The 22,312-nt window shown below is 32.8% G+C and overlaps 1 protein-coding gene across 9 annotated transcripts in view; it reads left to right on the top strand.

The window, feature by feature from the left end:
* The window catches only part of LOC119076960 (rap1 GTPase-activating protein 1), a 194,821-nt gene that overhangs the window by 86,148 nt on the left and 86,361 nt on the right, over nucleotides 1-22,312 (top strand). For 2 of the 9 annotated variants that reach the window (XM_037184047.1, XM_037184046.1), the window contains exon 1: nucleotides 16,818-17,582. The exons of 5 other annotated variants lie outside the window; for them this stretch is intronic. In XM_037184047.1, the coding sequence (XP_037039942.1) occupies nucleotides 17,527-17,582 (56 nt within the window). In that variant the 5' untranslated portion in view covers nucleotides 16,818-17,526. Of the gene's footprint in view, nucleotides 1-16,817; nucleotides 17,601-22,312 lie in introns of those variants that run through there. 2 more of the 9 variants (XM_037184048.1, XM_037184045.1) reach the window with 2 other exon arrangements.

Genomic DNA, 22,312 nt, shown 5'->3' with positions numbered 1-22,312 from the left:
ACGAAATTGAATTGACCTTAGAGTTTTAAAAGTACACTTTCCAGTCAGGCTGTATTTACTGGCTCGTCGTCGATCAATAATGTTATGGATGTGGTAACAGATAACACATCCATTTATTACTGCAATTTTAAACGTAGCGAAATAAACTTCGACCGTTAACCAAGTAATGTTGCACGTGCCCGGTAAAACGTCTTTTATGAGTCTTGAAAATAACCGATACTGTCTTCCTTCGGTGCCACGCAACCCCTTTATTGACGTATTAAAGGAGCAATAATAAATTTAAAATGCAACACACTTGAATAGTCAATCATATCGTAAATTGTTATACAACGTGTTCGAGCACATATTTTTTTACGATCGCATAATAACAACGCAAGCACCATTTCCATCAGAACTTGTATACCACTTCCATTCGTTTTGGATAATTAATTATTTCTGCATCAAAAACCAATTAAATTGTTAACAAGAAATTGCTATTCTTTTAATGATCCGAAATGTGTGTGTATTCTGCACGACGAATAATGTCTTCAACATTTTATGTTTTAAAAGGCGTTAAGAGTGGAGTGCTTAATGTTGTAAGAAATTACGTATGTTATCTTGATATGGGTGCAATATGCTATAATGGTGAAAGAAAACCAAATGAAACAACTGCCACGTGCGTTTTTTTCATGTCGATAGGGTTTTGAACCCCATGCTTGTGTGCTGAACACCCCTTTCGTTAGAAAATGTGTGATGTGTTAGACGTTAGTCTTATTGAAATTTGTTAAATGTCGTTAAGGAAGGAAGTGAAATAAGTTATGTGTAGCAATGAGCTCTATTCATATTAATAATTTTACTGGTCAGATAGCGAGGTGAAATATTCAATAATCAGAATGTGTTTTAGTATCTCAATAATATTCTAAATGTAACAGAGATTCGTTTTAATAAATTTTTTGTTTTTCTTTTTCAGGTAAGTCGAGTTTAGAATTGGTGAGATCTGCAATTACCACAGCTTCCTCATTTTGTAAGTTTTTCTATTTTACATTTCATTTCTCAGTAAAACATTGTTAAATGTCCAATCTAGGGCTCGGAACGGATCGATTTTATCCGATCCGAAATTAGATAATTCATTTCATTCATGTTTATTGCTAATCAAAGAAGAAGAATGAAATGAATCCTTATACAAATGTCCTTACGATTAAGCTTAAGATTATCTAATTTCGGATTCGGATCGGATCGGATATTTCTCGGATTGACTTCGGATTACATTGGATTTATAACGCGGAAGTTCTATGTACACTTTATTTGTTAGTCAAACTCAATTTACGAGGGATTCTTTTGAAAAACAGCCTACCGAAATCGGACGCATTTGTCAGTGGACTTTTTTATATGTACCTAGAAAGGACTACGACTCTAGAGACCAAAACCACTTTCAAAAAAAAAATCTTCGAAGCTTGTGTGACTAGTGTGAGGTGATCAAAAACCGAAAACTTGCACTTTTCTTACAATAATTTCTCCAGTTTCGAGAGTCGTACAGAGTCGTGTGGGGTGTCATTAGAAAGGTGATTGCATGTGCTATTGAGCCGAATAGGGACTTATTGGGTTCAAAATTCATCCAAATTGAAATATGTGCACTTAAGAGCGCTCACCCCTTGGCAAATTTTAAGCCTACATTTGTTATTAAAAATTGAATTTGTTATTGAAAATATTCGTTTTCTGATGATTTCTCTGAACTAAAATCTGTTTTTGAAAAAGTAAAACCATTAAAGCATGCAAAAATGTGTTACTTTTAAAGGAAAAATTGGTTTGTGGGTGATAACTTATCCCACTTGGAGAAACATTTGCAAAATGTGTAAATTACACATTTTGCAATGTTTTCTCTCAGTAGGTAAAGTTTTAACTCAAAAACCAAATTTTCCCTTAGAAGTAACACATTTTTGCATGCTTTTACTTTTTACTTTTACTTTTTCAAAAAAATATTTTAGTTCAGAGAAATCATCAGAAAACGAATATTTTTGCGCACAAATGTAGGCTTAAAATTTGCCAAGGGGTGAGCGCTCCTAATGTTTTCAACCGAAGAACCGTTCTTACAGAAATTTCTCGAAGTACACGAAACGTGCATGGTCGTGTGGGGTATCATTTCAAATGTTATTTTATATGCTTTTGGGTTAAACAATGTCTTATTGGAATTGGATGCATATGCTATTTCGATTCGAATACATAACTTTTGGTGGTGTGAGTACCATTGGTGTATCTCTAATAGAGTGGCTAGTCAAGTATTACTTTCTTTGTTACTTTTTAAAAACAGTAAACTCACGTTTCTGAAGTCAAACGGTAACTTTTTTCTAATAATTTACATAAAAAACAGTAGATCTCAGTAGATTTTGTAGGCTTTATATGTCTATGCACTGCAAATAGCATCTACCAAAAAATTCGGTTTCATCCGATCTGTTTCGAGCCTAACGGACAACAATGAAAGAAATTATTTAATTATTTTCGGATAGATTTTGGATATCCGAATAAAATCTTCAGACTTTGGATGGATTTCGGATCGGATCAATTCGGTTTGGATCGGATTCAGATGAAATACTTTTCGGTTCAATCCGAAAAAAATCGGATCCATTCGATCCGTTCCGAGCCTTAGTGCAATCCTGTGTGCAATGTATAAACTGTGCATGTCTTCACGTATTGTCGGTATTTTGAAGACATTTCGTATTCACAATATTTATTTATCTTTCTGTTTTTCCATGCACGCCCCTCATTCTTGTGGATTGCAAAACCTATCTTTCTCATTTTTGTAGTTGCAATTGCTGATTTAAATATTCATTGATCGATGACTATATATGTTTGAGCTGAACTAAATTGATACGAGAACGAGTAACGAGTTCTCATATTACAACAGAAAAAATAAAATCAAATGTTTGCATAAATTATACGAATTTGTAGATGTATCAAAAAACACAACCATTGCACCTCACATTACAATAACAAAACGTTTTCGAATTTTCTGTTTTGTAGTTTAAGCATGTATGCATACCTAACTTAAAAACAGGGATGAACTAACAACCGTTCATAACACATCCTGACAGCCGTATAGATGAACGAGAATAAAAAAAAAATACTCAAGTTTGACGAATTTGTATAATCCATCAAAATGTTCGTGTTTTGTGTTTATGCATATTTTTTTGCGTTCGGTCTTGTTCTTCTCTCTGTTTTTTTTTTATTTTTGTTTTTTTATTTTAATGTAAGAGCATCACATGTGTGTTTATTTGATGGCAATATGATTTGGCTTGATGGAAGTGCTTTTTATGAATATAGATGTGTGTATATGGCACAGAACCATTATTAGTGCTGTGCTACAATTTTTGATTACGGAAATTTATATTCATCTGTCTGCGTTTGGTGAGGGAAGAGTTATTGCGTTATTTTCCGAGGGCACGTGTATGAAACAGAAAAAATAGTTCCGTTTATTTGAAATACAGACACTGTCGGTTTTTTTTTTTTGTTTTGTTTTGTTCATGTGATTCATGGGAATCCTTGTTTGGGAAAAGAGGGATGACCACCAGTTCATCGAATTTATTTCTGAACGTAATATAGGAACAATCAGATTTGTTTCGATTCTCTTCCGAAAATATTTTGTAAACCATCCTTTCAATTTTGGTTGACGGGCTGGCCTTTTCATTTTAAATTAATATAATAAGTCCCTCTGGATCATCACACAACAAAGTCGTTAAAATAAAAATCCATGTAACGAGGAAAAGTGATTTTCCACACAAAAAGAACATGACTCAATCGAAACGACCGATTGGAAATTAATAATCTTTTAGTCTATACCAGCTCTGAAGCATGGCTTTTAAAATCAGCTCACATAAGCTGCGGGTAATCCAATTAAATTTGGATAAAATACATCGTATCCAACCGAAAACAAAACCTCTAAAATCAATAACGGCGATGGATGGGCCTCCGTATAAACTGTTCTGTATAACAACATATTATTACATCGCTTTTGTTGCTTGTTGCCTATTATGATCTGTTATCGTACAACTTTATTCACTTGCAAAAAAGGATGAAGTAGACGAAAAGGGTGCTAGTCTCACTAAAAAGAATGATGGAATGCTTTTATGTTCACTCACTCGCAAGGCTTATATGTGTAGTTACACTACTTTCAATTAGTCTGTGGTGCTTTTGAAAGTAAGATTAAATCTTGCATTTCATACAACTTTCGACAAACTTTTAATATTATCAATCACACATTTTCATGCTTTTACGCTTCTATTCTTTATGTAGACACGTGTTATGTACTACACAAATTATACACAAGAATTCGATTAAAAATGCATTAACCTTCACGTTGATATTTGTATACATATGATTGATCGGTACTTTCTGTTTTTTTTTTCTTCTTCCTTTTTTGCCAATACACATTTTATGTGACTGGAACATAAAAACTGTATGTGACGAGGAAGCGTCTTTTCCTCTTTTGTATGTTTTTTTTTCTGAAACTTTTCAAAGGATTCTCATTGATTGACAGTGTTATACATCACGGGCATAATACTGTAACGCCTAATGCATTGTGACACACACAACTATCTAACTAAACGTAATGAAAATTACGCGGTTGTCATTCAATTCCTAGTTAAAATCGAAAGGGGTTGAGTTATATGGAAGTGGACAGTGCTATTAGTTGCTCTGACGACCTGGGACCCTATTTTTGAAGCGTGTTAACTCAATTTCAAATTTTACAGTCCAATTTCTAACGCAAAATGTAGTTTAAGACCATGACTTATATGCACAACAATGGGACGTTAAAGATAATGTCATTTTGATAACTATTACGCTCGTTGTAACATTGAATGACCCGTTCTCCCTAGCATATTTTGTCAACTGAAATTGTTACTCTAAGCCAGATAGTAAATGTTTGAAAAGTTAAATGAAAAGGGAGATTGAGGGTGTCCGAAATTAAATCTAAAATTTTCCGATACCGCTTATGTATCATAAGTTTAACTGAGAGATATTTGAAAACCCTTATCTATGGTATTTTCCTGCGACGTCTCTTTTATCGAAGTTGGCGAACAACTTAGAATTATTTATGATTTATAGTTTTGCTTCTTTTTTTTAATCAATGTCAAACTGGGAAAACTGTGCCCAAATCCCCTTGCCAATACTCAAAAGTTTGACTTACAATCTCTCGGTCATATTTTTTTTCTTCAAGACTTTCCAACACACTCCACACAAAACAGATGCTCAATATTTGAAATCTTGAATTTATTTGAATTTACCCATTTCGACTTAACATTAATCCAATTTCAATCCCAACATCAAACAGCAAAAGTGCACAAAATGTATTTATTTAGAGGCGTATGTGAAAATGTATATGGGTTTACTTTAAATGTGAATATGATTGAAGAGAGTATGATAATCGTCAATCCAAAAGCATAATCCAAACAAACATACATATGGTATGGATGTAGTCCAGTTACGTAAAACTTAAATCGAAAATGTGTAACCGTAGGGAGAATAGTCAGTTCTCAAGCACATTGATTCTAGTAGAATTTGATTCTGAGAATGGTAGAGACGAACAACTAAAAATATTTTTCTGTACAAACTAGACTATTTCTTTAACGATGCTATGTTTGACGAAAATCTCAAGAAAATTGAAAATAAATTTTCAAACATAAACTCCGTCTTTGGGCTTGACACATATCTTAGTATAGTTAAAATATGAATTCGGGTCAAGGAGAACAACATTTATATAACATATGAGCATATCGAATACTGTTGAATTGGCTGCCTCTGTAATAATCTGTTTAATCTGCAAAGGGATTGACTTTGTAATCCCTGTCAGTGACACATGTCCATATATTTTACGACCTCTCGTCCTTTCAAAGTGCTCATTTTATTATTGTTATGTTTGCTTTCCATTTGAAGGTGCTAACATCATATATAATCGTAAATTGATTTTTCTACCATTCAATTTTTAAAATGTTGTTCCAGTTATTGATGTGTCGATGGCAATGGTTATTCATGAGATTTTATTACCTCTTGCTATTTTGGTGATTTTATTATGAGTTCGAAAAGTAGATAGAAGTCGTAAACGTTTTAATGTTTTCACTTGGATGTTCTCAAGTCAGAACATTTATGTGCATAATTCCAGTATTGAAAAAGGAGAACAACTGAAATTCACTACACGTGCCTCATTCAGCCAATCATTTTGGTATGTACATGCTGGCTTATATTTAATGTTCGTCGATTTAATATCCGCTACACCTTAGCTTGTACATTCAGATTCTTTATTGAGTTTTGCAAACTTATGAACTTTACATAAACTTTTACTTCTGACTTGTGACTTATTCAACATCGGCGTATAGTCTCATTTTCATTCATTCACTGAATCGTGGCGGTACACAATTTTTTTTCTTAAACGCAAAGTTAAATATTGTACAGTCCTGGAGAATATGCATAGCAACGCTGTGAAATTTACATGGCTCGTAACCACTCGAAATCTGTTAAAAATGCTCTTCAAAATATTCATACTCAAGTAACTTCTCGAGCATTTATGCGTTCATTGTTACAATATTCAGTGTTCCGTTGCATGCACGCCACGACACCTTATGATTAAATAACTAAAATAAAAAGATTGTTTTATGCTACGCTGCCGAGATACATGAAGTATTTTTGTAGTTCAACATAAATGTGATTACAAATGACATAATTTTCCATTCAAGTTATGTACGCACGCGCATAACAAATTTATGTTTCCGATTTCGTGCGGAGTGAAATTTTGTATCGAAAATTTGCATAAATTGCGTGTTGTTCTATTGTGAATGGTTATGCTTTTTAAATGGGAGTGATGTTTATACGACAATCTAGTATACTTTTGTGATGTGTAAATGAGTGACGGAATTATTTCATTTGTGGAGAGGATAATATAATATGCAACAATACCATCGGGTGTTCTGTACAATGCGGTTTGGAAACTGTATACTCAGACAGTACAAGTAATCTGACAAAATCCGAATAATATGGAAACAAACATAACAATCACTCATTCGATAAAATAATAGAAAGTGTAAAACTAGAATGAGCCAGTTCTTGAACGTCTTAACCCTAGTTGGTTTTCCTTTGTACAAAAACTTCAGTTAAGACTTTGTAGTCGAATTCGAATACAAAGTCAGACTTTTAGATTTCCAGCAACTCTCCAAAGTAATATAAATGGTTGGATATGAAAGAGTACCACGTTTTAATTAGTACATCTGGTAGTTATTCTGTTTACTGTATTGATAGAAAATCTAGTACTTAATTTGGTGTAACGGATATTTTACTATAATAATTTAAAGCAAGATGGAAGTCATCATTCGTTTTTGCAGCCGTTGTTGCTATTTGGACTACTTTAGTTTAAAATCTTATTTCACTACATACACTACACTACATACTACATCCCTACAAATTAAAGCAAAAGAAACTATCTCCCCCTTTAACATTCTGCTGAAACTAGTTTCTATATTTTCAATTTCACGTGTAGCAATAAAACGTGAAATATATGGCCGTCTTATAAAAAAATACCGTTAAGGCCTCAATAAATACCCACCAAATACAAATTCGTCAGCAACAAATTTTCGCTATTCCTAATGCACTATCAAAATATATACCGAAACCGCATATAATGATCATTAACATCACCGAAGAAAATAACCTTTCACATCATAAATAATCGTAAGATTTATTCGTATCGTATATACCTTTTCCTTTCATTTCGTAATCCCCTTGATTTTACCATTTTTGCTTTTATACTTTTATATAAAACACTATAGGGCAGAAAATGCACTTGGAGAGAGAGCGAAGAGACGCAAATAAAAATAGAAAAATAAAAATCGACATCGAGGAAATTATGTGATATAGCAAAACGGATTTCCATCCTTTGTTCAATCCTCATATGAAGAAACTTTTCTTGTTTCCATATATAATGATTATTCGGCATAGTATTTACAACTTCACACAACTTCTCTTTCTTTACAACAATTTTTTTTTGTTCATATTTCTCTCGTGATAAAAAAATAACCCCATTCAATCAAGTGGCTTTTTTTTCGTGCGCACTAAAAAAAATAAATAATGCTTGAAGAGAAGTGGAATGGAAAGGATTCTAATGTTCATTGTGCGAATTATAAGCATACGATTGTTGAAAGGAAAATCTTCATGGAACACGAAAAAAGATTTCGGTTTATTATTATTCAGAAGAGTGCATACTGTGTGTATTTAACACCAACTTTAAGTACCATGATATTGAAAAAGGAATGATTGTTATCCTGATTTATGTCTCTGAATTTCTGAAAATGCGATAAAATATTCTATGAGTGAAGAACGACTCTCAAAGTTTCCCGATTTCCAATGGTTGAAAAACCATTACCCATTCCAAAAAAAAGGAAAATAATCATGATTTCAAATAGGTACACTGGTAGATTTCTGAAAACTAAAACTCCATGCACAAAAGTCAAACGAACGGCTTGTGATTAAATTTGTTGAGATCTCACCACCGTAATCGAAAACCACGTTGCAAAATTGTATAGAGTTCCGATGAAATTCTGCTATACATAAAACTCATCTTCCAATTAACGAACAAGGAAATTCTACAATGAATAGAAAAGATGAAGCGCACCGAGTTTCACGTTTCCGTGTTAATTTAAATCCGTTCAAAGGGTCGGTGCTATTTACAATTTCCATTGTGTTGCCAATGACATGCAATTCCCCTCTTATTCACTGCAAAATTAAAGGTAAAATTTTGCAACTAACCACATCAATACCTGATTCAATTCCTTTCAACGATTTTCGCATTTATAAAACGTACTTGACTTTACACCATTTCGATGACAATGAAGTAATCCGCTCAAAATTCAATTGCTTTTTCAATCAACAACACTTAAATTGTCGTAACATAAACGGAAACGTTGGAAGCGAATAGTTGGCTATGTTGACGGCATATCCAGAGAACATTTTTCACTTCATTCACAAGTCTTCAAAGAGTAATGAGTTTCAAATATAATAGGTTCACTGGTGAATGAATTTTCAATAAACTTTCCTTCATATCATCCCACCGTTCGTTGGATTCGATGTTTACAGTGAATTTCTCATTCCTTATCGCTCGATTAGTCAAACATTAGATAATGTAAAGTATGTTCAAATTCCGTTAGTTCAAATTTCTTTATCTGCCTCTCCATATTTTTTCATATCCTTTCACCGATTTTATAAACAAACTCACAGTCATACAAAAACTACCATTGTATACACAAGTGGATTTACCAAAATGCTTAAACTAAATAAACCCGAAAGCAAGGGTAGGGTTACGATATCGTTAGAATGTCGTTCTATTCATTTAATGTTCCACCAGGATGCTCGGTTCGTCTGTGCAGGTAATAAGATTCCCTGCACGAAATAAACTCTTTGCACCACACATTGAGAAATACTTGTTTCAATGAATAAACAAACTTCAGAATTAATGATTTTAAAAGTGGATTAAAAATAGGATGATGAACGAGTTAAAGACGAGGACCCTTCTTCCATTAAACATGCGCTGCGATGATGACGGGTCACTATTTTCGGGTTTTCTCACATTAATTCTATTAGCAGCGAGTTATTTACTTGATATTAACGATTGAAAAAAGGCGTGCATAGGTACGCGATTTTCCATTAGACGCGACGCGGGAATTTCTTTGCGTATTAAACACATCTAGCATGCATAATAGACGAACATAAATTTATGCGAAAAACCTGTCGGAGGTATTACTTTTTGGACAACGGCCAGTTTGAATTGTTTTTTTTTTTTACTGGGAATCAAAGTAAGATTTATTAATGGTTCATATAAAGCATCGGGATATCGGATGAGTTTAAAAAAAATATATTTCGGTGAGAAAGTAATTTGATTGAAGAAAGTCGTTCGCGGAAACCTGTTTTTAATTCGCATTAAACATGTTTTCCCGAAAAAAAGTCCATTTTCCAGTATTTCTATCTGTGAGAAAAATTTGCTCAAAGTTTTTTTTCTTCTACCAAGAGTTGACGAATTGGTTTGCGCTAAAAGCTTTTGTATTGTTTCCATTATACTAATCGGAAGCCTAAAAAAACTCAATTCCGTTTTAATTGAAATTACTAAGCGTTCCGCAAACGACATCACGGACAAAAAAAAGATTCAGCAATACCGAACGTATAAGTAATGAATTTCCTTCAGCAATAATTTTGTATAAATTATCCCTAACATTGACGTCATTGCCTCATGTAGATAAGTGTTAACGCTGTTCTATATTTTTACGGTTGACGAGAAAATAAATCAATTTTCTTGCTAATAATTCTTTATAAAAATTGAATTTACCGATTTTTCTTTCGCAAACTTTTTATTGAAGTTCAAAGTTCCTACCTATAATACAACAGCTAAGATCGCATCATCATAATATCAGATACTAAACAGTCTTCTTCAATGAGAAAACTTTAATTGGAAAAAGCGAAGGAGAAGTGTACAAAGGAGAATGATAAAAAAAAATATTAAGCAAATTTACGCAACAGTGCCAAGAGAAAAACTTTTAATTTGCCATGGAAGAGTAGACCGTGAATAATATGCACTACGTTTCGTTGAGGCACGAAAAAGAAATGGTACCTAGAAAATTTGCTTTTAAGAGAGAACGAATCCCTTCCACAGTCGCATGCAATTAGTTCTCTCAATATCCTCATTCGGATTTAAGTTAATTAAATTTTGATTTAAAATTTAATTAAGGATAGGCAAGGAAAGTCATTTTAAATGGGGAAAATTTCACCTTTTCGATGAAAAACAAATGGAAAATCGTTCTTGATACAAAATAATTTTATATTAAGACAATTTAGTTCACAAAAAAGTTGAAAAATTATTTTATGATGGTCTTACCATCCTACAGTCTTCATTTATTCAACGGAAAAGTTGATGCAATTTTGAATCAGAATTACGAATAAAATGATGATGTTTTCATTGTATTTCGTGCTGAATGCTGCACACAGAATTTTCAAAATATTGCAACGAGCTACCGCCTTTGATGCCGCTAAAAGTTTCCATGAATTTATAAAATCCAAGAACTGATCAACATTCAAGCAACTTATTTGGTTTCATTGGAGGGTTTCTTTGGGTTCAGTCAATGCATACAGTTACATAAGAATTGATAGTAACGACCGAATTGATGCGAAAACAATCAATTTTTATTCCTTTGAGATGGTAAAATGTTATGCAAGCTGTAATAACAAAAACATGAGAAAAACCTTTGACTGGATAAACAACTCTCTAACGACATGAAAATAAAAATGCTGGGAAAATAGAATTAAATTGAATTATTGAGTGCTTTTCAATTTTTACAGCGCAAAACAAGAATTCTCATCTCGGATGCGATATATTTTCAAGCTGGTGGAAAGTAAACTGAATGAAATGAATTATCATAAAAAAATATCTAACCCGATTCTCATAAAGCTCTCACACAAAAGCTACGTTCATTTTGCTTCGCCCTTTCATCAAACATTTTCACTTTGTAGCAAAATATTATTTTCTCGGTTTACATAACTCGAATAATTTTTTTTTTCTTTTAATGGTTTCGCACATAGCTCGAATAAATAAATTTGAATTGATTGTCTATCCGAGAAAGTACGTTGTAAAAATTTATGCCATCAATTTCATTCGGCTCGAATGTGGAAAAGTTTTTGTATTTTTGAATTTTCCCTGATTGAGCGTTGAAGTGAAATGATAATTTTACCTTCTCAGTATTCCCACAGAAGCAAATTCAAATTCTAATTTAATCTCCTCATTCCTAATTTTGAATTTTCCATCCAAAAATAATAATCTACAATACAGCACAGTCTAGCAACGTCTTTGTTCCAGTGTTGATAATTCCTACATTTACGCTATTTTGTGATTCAATGTAACCGGATTATCACTCAATGAGATTAAATGGAAATCCTGAATGATACAATGTGAAACACAAATACCAACCAAAACCATACAACCAAGATTTACGAATGCAACAATAAGCCTCTACTAAATCACATATGCATTAGACGGTAATAATTAATTTTAACGTCATTCGACCATCACGACCTATTTTGAATCATCGTGTAAAGTGCACTGGCCTTTTACATTGATGATGCCTTAGTTATTTCCTTGCCGCTACAGTGTGTGATGGAAAATTGACTCACACAAATGTTAGAATAATGTGCATCCTGATGAGTTTCATACCACTACGGTGTGGAGTTGACCTCTTTGAAGTGAGGAAATGTCTTTATTCTACCGTTTGTTATTACTATACTAATATAGTGTATGGGTGTGTACACGAACAATACCCGGTGTGGGTGTTGTGTGTTGGTTACAAAAGCAATAAGCTCTAAATGAATGTTAGACAACCCTTTTAAATACCGTCTTTGTTCATTTAATTAGTTACCAATAAATTACACAACCGACGACCATCATCGTTTACTGATCTTATCTGTCGACTATGAAATGAATTTACGAATTCCCTACATGATGACATACAATTTCAATATTTGAGATCTGATGAAGCTACAATAAGAACATCGACAACAAAAACTTCCATTATATCCACCGAAATCAAAACATCAGTCGACGATGTTTTAATTTCGATTTTAGTCAACTATAAAACAGGTATTACATCAATGATACACTGATTCGGAGATACGAAGCACAACTGAATGAGATTCTGATCTCAGACTTCATCAACCAAACTGGAAAACGTATATGTGTATAATTTGCAATCCCCTTACAAAGATTTTTTGATACACTGAAAAATAACCGTGCACATTTTGCACTTTTGCTACTCTCATTCGCTATATTATACACATCGAATGCGACCTGGAGGTATATCATTTTATTAAAAATGTATGAATGAGAGAAAAACTTTAAATGTAGAAGTGCTTACGGATGATTTGTCGAATGGTTTTCTTCAAACATTCGATACTTTAAATGGTCTTTATCTATCAGCTGTGACACAATTTTGAATCAGGCCAGTTTCCATGGTTCTGGATAAATAGATTAGGGTAACTTTTGTTAAGAATAGAAGCCACTCCATGGGTGGAATTTGTTTCATATTCTGATACAAATTTAGGTTTATTTTGAATGTAATTTGTTGAAGTGGGGGTATCACCATATGTTCTTTTTAGAACATCCAGCGACTCCATAATAGCGATCTAATCTTTTACTTCTTTGTTTAAATTAACTGGAAACAGACAGTTGGCACGGGTGTGACACTATTCAGGCAATTCACATGTATTTTTTGTCGAAGTGTCTAGGGGGTGACAGTTGGGAACAGTGAAACTTCAGCATGAATTTGCTTCAGCTGTTTTTCAACTGATTCACACAAACAATCAAAGCTGTTTTTACGCCTTTATACAGTTTTACCACTACCACGCACGTACGTGTATAAACAACAAGTATAAACAGTTTTGGATGTATATGTGGTTCAGCTGAAGCATATTCATGCTGAAATTTCACTGTCTCTGACTGTACCTTTTTCTACAAAACGCCTTTGCTTTTAGAAAAATAAAAAACCTTTTAAATTGGACCAATTAATTTTATTATTGGCTTCTCAAGTTTCAGTCACACCGATCATTTTCAAGTTATGTTTCTACTTCTACTCTCATCTAAAATCGCATTATTACCAATTAACAATAAGTGAAAGAACAAATTTAACTCACATTTTTTCCACTGATGGTGAAGTAGTGGGAGACATTGGGCTTGATTCCTTAACATGAATCACAACTCCGGTGATCCCAAGCATCCGTGGATTCGTCAGAAATATTCGTCAAAAATCTTATACTTAAAAAATCTGAAGATTAAATTAACGATTGGCGATAATCTACACCATTCCATGACTGGCTGTTTCTACGAATATTATGCAGGTTCGTGTCATAGGAAGTTTGACACTGGAATAAATGTTTCTCAGATAACAAATTGTTGGTATAAGTTCATGCTTAAAATATGTGCTCCTGCCTACTCTTCAGCTTTAGCATACTCAGATTTTTGGCACCAGACCATCTCCGAATGGCACATTACTTACTTTTCATTACTTTTCCTAGTAGACAAAGAATTTCTGAAACTCGTTGTAAAATGTTCGGGCTCAAATGAAATTGTGCGTTCAAATATTGTTCTTGGCAGCTTCAAGTTTCATGATTCGAAATCTTTTACTTCATTTGCCGCAACATGATGTTTGCTGTATAAGAAACATTATACGTAGCTCATCGCTTAATTTTGCTGTGGCTGTCGATAGCAGATGACATTGATGTATCAAATCTAATACGGCATAAAGATTTATCAAGAAAATCATTAAACGATTTAAAAACTTGCATCTTGAGTGTCACTGTCAGAGCGAGTAAATCAGTGAAGTAAGGATATTTATCCAGATGAAACCAGCGTGATACGAGATATCAAGTTACTTCACTATATAATATGCTAATTTACTGTATACTGCGACTGTGTAAGTGTGAAGGAAAATATTTCCGCTGTATGTGCACCAACACACTCTCGCCTATGACAGTCAAAGAAAGTTATTGTTATTTCGCCACAAGGGTTATAACCTTTTCCTTCGGCTCGGGCTGCAAATCTACCTCTCGGCAAAATAAAAATATCCAAACAATGACGTACAGTACTATTACTAGCGAGGTAAAGGAATTTCACAAGTGTGTGCTGCATATATTTGCTGCAGACTGAATAATGTTCCCGTGTGTTGTATTACAATAAACATGTAATATGAATATTTTCAAAATATAGTTCCGGCAACAATATTATTCAGCTCGTAGGAATATTGTGAGGTTCCCAGGTATATATTTGCTGTGTGCTGAATTATATCTTCAAATTAGTTGTGGGATGTATTACTTAACTTTACCTGCATGCCGAATATTGACTAAATGGTACTATCGAACTATACCTGCATGCTGAATATTGACTAAATGAATAAAGTCGTCTGTATTTAGAATGGACTATTCGACTATGCAACAATAAATTTATTGTTTTAATGAAATAAAAGGAAGATCTCAAGAACATACGCATAAAGATGATTATCAAATCTAATTTTATTCCTTCATTTAAAGTTATTTCTATTTTTACCGAATTAATATGCAATGATAATGTTACATTTATGTATTTCAATAGAAATTTTGACGAACGAACTTTTAAATCCATTTTCGGTGTTAAAGGCTTTTGAAATGTTAACAGAAATAGTTGGTGGTATTCAGCAATAAATGATGGAATTTGTTTATGTACTGTCCGTTTGACAAGAGGATCGCCACGGTTCAGCAGGGGGTTTTGAACATTTGTTTTTTACACGTTGGCACACGTGCTCTTGTCAGATTCAAGATTCTTTTTACGAAGGTTACGCTGATTATACTTTGTGAAAAAGGCCAATACCTTGCAAATATGTCACATCTTGGACAGAATTTGACACTGCAATATCTGCAACATGAAAAAACTAAATGTTCGAAACCCCCTGAAACCCCGTGCTTCCACCTACGTAATATACACAAACTAGGTGAGCCAATCTTAATTTATTAATTCGCGTAATAGATGCTCACTATTAATGTGAACAGTTTTTTTGTAGAACGATTGAAAAAACCTCTAATTCAGAACCAGGCTCAGAATTAAAATAATAATATCCGATGACATTGCTTAGTGGGGAGAAGTACTACATTTCATAGAAAATAAATTCAATTAAATGCAGTATAGCAGCAGTGGTAAAGTCGTTGGCAGTCAGAAACTGAGGTTAAGCATAGATGGTCGCGGTCCGTACTTGGGTGGATGACCGGAAAAAACGTAAGCAAAAAAAAAATTCTGTTAGCAATTTAATATGATGAATTTAAATATAAATCTACGGCTAATAACAAATAATAATAATAAAATTGAAAAAAAAAAAATTGAAAAAGTTTTTTTGTTTTTTTTTGCTAACGCAAATAAAATTGATAAAGTTAATTAAATCAATTCCTTCGATTAAACGATAAATTAGGTTGTTTATTGAATTGAAAAAAATGGCGTCATTTTATATTATAAAACAGGCATACAGCTAAGACCTGCACGCTGAAAAATAATATCCAGCACACAACAACAATATTCATTAGGCGGGCATTGTATGATCCTCAGATCAATATGCAGCACACAACTAATGTTCTATAATCGTGAAGCTGTTCCCGATTTCTTCGTCTGGGGTGCATATATGAGTTTTCCGTGTGAGAGAACTTAATTTCAAGCTATAATACATTTTCACGCCTTGCGGCGAAAATAGCTACTTTCGCCCCTCTAAGGAATATAAATCAACTTTTGCCAAGCCTTCGCATAAAGAGTTCTGTATATAACTCCAATGAAAGTCTAGAACAGGTATGGTCGATCGGCGAATTCGTCTTAAACGCACTCACATTTTATGTCAAAATAATATGAAAATGAGTGCGTTTAAGTACGAAAATCAAATTTTTATGTCCTCCGGGCGGACAATAGACCATACCTGTTTTATATTTTCATTGCATAACTCTGGTAAAGTGTTGCTCGCCAAAAGGTCACTTTCCCATTGTTATGTAAATAACTATTCTACAACATGCCAATTTGGTTATTTAATTTTTATACTAAATTTTGTCTCGGCGAACCAGCCGTAAGCCAAAATCAAATACGCAACTAGTCCATGCCATGCTGTTGAATTTTCTGTCAGTCTATGATACGAAAAATGTATGTGTTTCTTCTGGATGCTTTTTATTTTGCTTATTCCATATATACAACACAACTCTCACATTATAATATAACACATTAACTGCATGGCGTTGTAATGTTTTGTTGTAGACATATAGTTTTTAGTTCGGCCTAAGCATTTGAGTTGAGCGGTAACACTATTTTCTGTGAGGGGAAACGATGTCGTACAATGGAAAAAAAAATATTCTATCGCGATCGTAAAATGTTGAATGGTGTTTGCACGGGTTCGAACACTGGATTGTAGTTGTTGTTGTGTTTTTTTTGTGTCGCGATTATGTTTGTGCAATTAATTTTGGTTTTTTCAAAATGTGTAAATGCAACTGTAACGTAATTGTTTGGAAAATGCTTAATTACGATGCAATTAAGAGAAGATGTACAAATTGTAGCTTAATTATAAAAAAAGTCGATAGAAAAAGAGTTGATTTATTGCAGTGATAAATAAATTGATTTGAACTTATAGAGCGAGCTAACCGGGCGATGCAAAAGAAAGAAAAATACTGAATAGTGATAGTCGGTATAGGATACGAATCACAGTCAATTCATTCACAATAACTGAATGTGTAGTGTTTAAAATAAAAGTGAAATTTGCAGTGTTCACTGTATGGATATATATGCACGATTGTTCGTCTCGAACCTATATACAAGAAATTTTTAGCATTTTAAAAATTTCAAAAGTGTAAGGAAACAAGTTGAATTTTATCAGCAAGAGGATCATATTTCTTCAATTTGTCCCGACGCTACCGCCACTTCATCACTCGTTATTGATATATAATATTTGGAGTATATCGATTAACAAACGAGATAAAGGTGTCATGAAGTACCTTAACGGAGGCCATAGGGAATCGTATTCCTTGGTTGCTCGCAAAAGGTATATGAAAAAAATGCTGTATGTATATAATCTACCTGCTTTTATGCGAGTGTGTACCGTAGTAATTTGAAATGAATCATTCTTATGTAGAGAAGGAAAAAAAGGGGTTTACCTACTGCACGATGTTTTTCATTTCATTCAAATATCTGAATGAATTCATATATACACTTCAACGAGCTAAAATAATGAACTTTTTTGTTTCCATTCATAAACTAATCTCAACAGAAACGTACTATCATTCATATTCCGTATTAACGGTCACCGAACTGAATATATGATGCGATAAAAAAAAACGAATGAAATATACCTAAATACATCGTTCCATACACAATTATCAATTTGATTGACTCATCATTACTTATATTGCTCGATTCACACAATTATACAATTTATACTTTACGATTATATTGACTTTGGAAAGACTGTTTGTACAATGACAATCGTAATGAAAGAGTCTAGTGTATAATACCACTGGCCGTATTTTTATTTCTTTAATGAGACAAATCGTTTCATTTGCTACGAAAAGATGATTATAATTTCTGTTAGACAAATATTTGATAAAAAAATGATGTATTGACAATTATTTGCCAGTAATTTGTAGAAAAGAGAATTAATCATTACACACTGACTGGTGTTGACTTAAATGTAGAAGTTGTAGAAGATCTTTCGTTTTCGGCATTTAAAAAAAAAAATTTGTGCGTCAAAGATATTTGTCAAATTTTACTAAGGACATTGTGACTTTTAGAAATACGAGGCTATGTGGCAATAAAAATGCTTAGCCCATTCTATAAATCAACTGAGATTTTCCAATTTACTTTTTAATGCTGTTGGTTAGGACAAGATAATGATCAGGCTGTAAATCTGTGTGAGATTTATAAATAGAACTCATTTAGCTGACCAACAACCAATGTTGGTGGCATATCGATTTTCATTGAACAAAATGCTGAATGCGAAATCATTTATGCCGATAAAACGTAATTTTATTATTTATTATTTATGTTATAAACCACAACGCACTAACCACATTACTGCAAAATAAGACACCACCTGACGAAAATTGTTGTTTTATATTTCGAAATCAGGTGTTAAACCAACCGTACACATTGATCATTTCATTCATTAGTTCGAAACATATAATATGCAAATTAGCATAACACACCAACGAAAGATAGATTTATTTGCACTGGAAAAGTTTAATTTTCCTTCAATTATGCTATGATCATTGCAATTGTCGATACACAACATTCCATTAGACGGTTTTGAGAGAGTAATTAGCGGAAAGCATTCGTTATAATTCGACGTCTTTCTGCATTTTGATTTGAACAAAGAAATTCATTTCAAATTAATGCAAAATGCATTAAATAGAAATTTAATTTCAGTGCAAAACAATTGTAAAACAATTGATTTCCTTGTACCCTTTTTGTATCTCCCAATAAAATCTTCAAACTTCATGATACTAGTCTGTAACTGCAGAGTTATTTCATTTTCTACGAAATCCATTAAAATAGTGATACTAAGCCCTCACTCTTCGAACCCTACAAACAGAATGTGTTCAAAAGAAGTGACGAAAGACCTCTATCTAACTGAACAAACAAGGGTTTTATGACATTGGTTTAAATTACCTCTGTTGCCCATTTTACAGGTTGCTCATGTCGAACGCTGCATTGAAATATGGCAGAAATATAGAAGAAAATTACACACTATGACTTAAGGTGCCAAGGTCGTTGTTGAATTTAGGTCTTACTTGAACCAAGACTCAATTTTTAGCAAATTTAACAAACCTCTATTTCTAACAGCTAACACATGTCACGTTGTTGTGTTATGCTGTGATGTTGTATGTATATACCATATACAATATAAAACACGCTACCCATTATGCTACATCCCTCTTTAACCGTTTCGTGCTCTAAATCTGGCTAATCAACTTTCGTGGAATGCACAAAAACCAAAATAATTTCAACCAAAAAATTCGGTAAAGAGCATGTACACAGGCGTCAAGCATTATAATCATTAAATAATAAAATGCATAATAAAGTTCATAATCACACCCCCTCGTGACCACCTGGCCTTTTTCTCGATATCATATAATTTTCAAATATGCAATGCATGTTCCCCTTCATGCTTGAATATTTCTAAAGCACTTTTTCATACAGCACTAACATATAAGTTGAACATGTTTTTCATAATGTTAGTTTACAACTAAACAAATAAACGCAAACCAAAAATCAGTCTGTCCCAAAAACCAATTTTTTTTTTCTGTTTTGTTTGTTGATTTTTTAATAGATTTATGTTTCCTTCCCCACATACATTGCTGATTGTGTATATCTTCAGTCGGAGCTCTTTTTTTATTATTATTATTCGTTTCGGTATTGTGTGCACAGGATCGAAGTACCTCTACCGGGCATGCATATATGAATTTATTCGATGATATTGATGAGCTAAGTCAGTCTCGAAAAAAAAGGATGTCTAAATTTTCAAGTTAATCCGTTGAACTGTTTTTTTAGTGTCGCTGTTCAATATTTATTTTGGTGATGTTTTTGCTTCGTATATGTAGTTCGATTATATATTTTTTTCATTGTAGAGGAAAAAAAGGGTTTCGTATGATAATAAAAGCTGAAAGTTGAAACAAAAATAAACAGAAATGAATTATAAAGTAACAAAAAATCAATTCCATATAACATCGTTGCCTGTCCATGGATACATCATATCGAAACTAAAGTTTTCTATTTCATGTTACATTGAAATTGATTAATTAATGGAACATACTTCCAACAATAAATGAAAATTTAATGTGAATCATAGTATACTATTAACATCCATAATTGCGATTTCGTTTAGTCACTCCAATTATTCAAAAAACTGTATTGCGGTGAAGAAAGTTTTCTTGTCGATTTTCTTATCTTGAAATTTATGCTATTTCACACTGAAGAAACGTAACCGAATGTATACAGCTTGGAAAGTTGTATACATACCAAGGTATAACAATAAAATCAAGATGTAGATAAGAATTGACCGTCGTTGTCGTTGTTTATTTTAACAACATCCAGTTTTTTATTCTCTCGATTTTTTTTTAATTCTTTCAAATCCCGTCCGACCGTAGTCTTGGAAAGATATTACAAATTTTATCGTTAAATAAATACGATTATCGCTCAGTTGGGCGGCTTTCGACATTGTATTATCACCTTTTTTTTCGTTCATTGTTTATTCACTTAATTATTTTGAGTTATTATATCGTTTCTTGTTTCAAAAAATATTTTTTTTATCTTTTATTTCTTTCCATTTCAAATATCCGATCTAATGAAACACTACACTCTCCATCATTTATTTCTACAATGATTTGCTATAAACTATAAACGCTATTTAATTAGGTAACATAACAAGATAATCTTCGAATCTAATTTCATGTTGAGATTCGATTTGTTGCAACTTTTAATTTTAGATAAAAGTGAAATTGACGTGAAGAGAAAGAAGAATTAGTTGCCTACAATACCCACAACAAAACGATGGCATAGCATGTTTTCAATCAATACAAGTGGGAGATGAGGATTTTGTGAAACAGTACTCAAACAGAAAACGATATTTTAAATCGTATGTGAACGTTCCGACCTGCATAAAAAAATTGGAGATCCATCAATATATTCCATACATTGAGTTCATAAAACAAAAAGGGTTGATACTTTGTCTGGCAGAAGGAGAAAAAAAAACGTTTAACGACATCCACACACACATCATTCGAATGTTTATTGGTTCGTTTGATTATTGATTGTATTTTATGATCCCATTGAGCCCATTCATCCATAATTATTTTGCTCTTTCGTATCGGTCGCATAGACAGACATAGATTAAAATCTGAATTAGACGAGTTCAATGCCGATGGATGGTCGTACTTAAATAGACTTAATATATGCAAAGATAATAGACAATAAATCAGCGCTTGTAATTACCATTTTTTACGAACAAAAATATTAAAAATTTATTCGAATATTGGGCATAATTAATGACACCTACAAAAATCGTTATTCCTCCCATATTTTCAGTATAGGCATTTCCGATGTAAAATATAAATTTAACGAATAAAAATACGCTTTATAGTAATGCCGATCGTATCTGAATTTAAATTGTAACAATGCATAAAACTTTATGAATTTTCCATGTAGACGACGACAGTATGACATAATTTTGACTTCCACATCTAATTAACGACTATTCATAATCAACATTATTCAATCTGTCCATAAATTCAATTTCCATGCTGTATGTACACATAGCAAATGGGTCTAAAATATTTATATTTATTCGTTCCATTTTCCAGCGGTTGTATGTGTGTATTTAGTGTGTTTTTACCTCATTTAACACTTTTTAGATACATTTTATTTTGTCTATGAACATAGAGTATCATGTACAAAACTGCACAACAGATCGGATTACATTTTAACTGAAACTGCACTCGTTTAAATTTATTTATAGTCGAACATATTCAAGTGACGTAAAGTACATATTGTACAAATTTGTATATGTGTAGATATTATGTTCAATATAACGACTTCAATTTCATTTCTATTGTAGGTCTGTATAACATCTGATATTAGTAAGTGTTCAACTTGCGTGCATATACCGTTGTGCTGTTTCTTATTTTCAATGTAGTTTCATCTAAGACAATGTGGCTTAGAAGTATACTTATCGTCGAATAACATCCATTCATGAGTTTCCGAAAATGTTGTCTAAATGAA

This window comes from Bradysia coprophila, unplaced genomic scaffold (genome assembly GCF_014529535.1).
Source record: "Bradysia coprophila strain Holo2 unplaced genomic scaffold, BU_Bcop_v1 contig_232, whole genome shotgun sequence".
NCBI lineage: Eukaryota > Metazoa > Arthropoda > Insecta > Diptera > Sciaridae > Bradysia > Bradysia coprophila.
The sequence above is the reverse complement of the archived record's forward strand: the minus strand, read 5'-3'. Positions and strand labels throughout refer to the sequence as shown.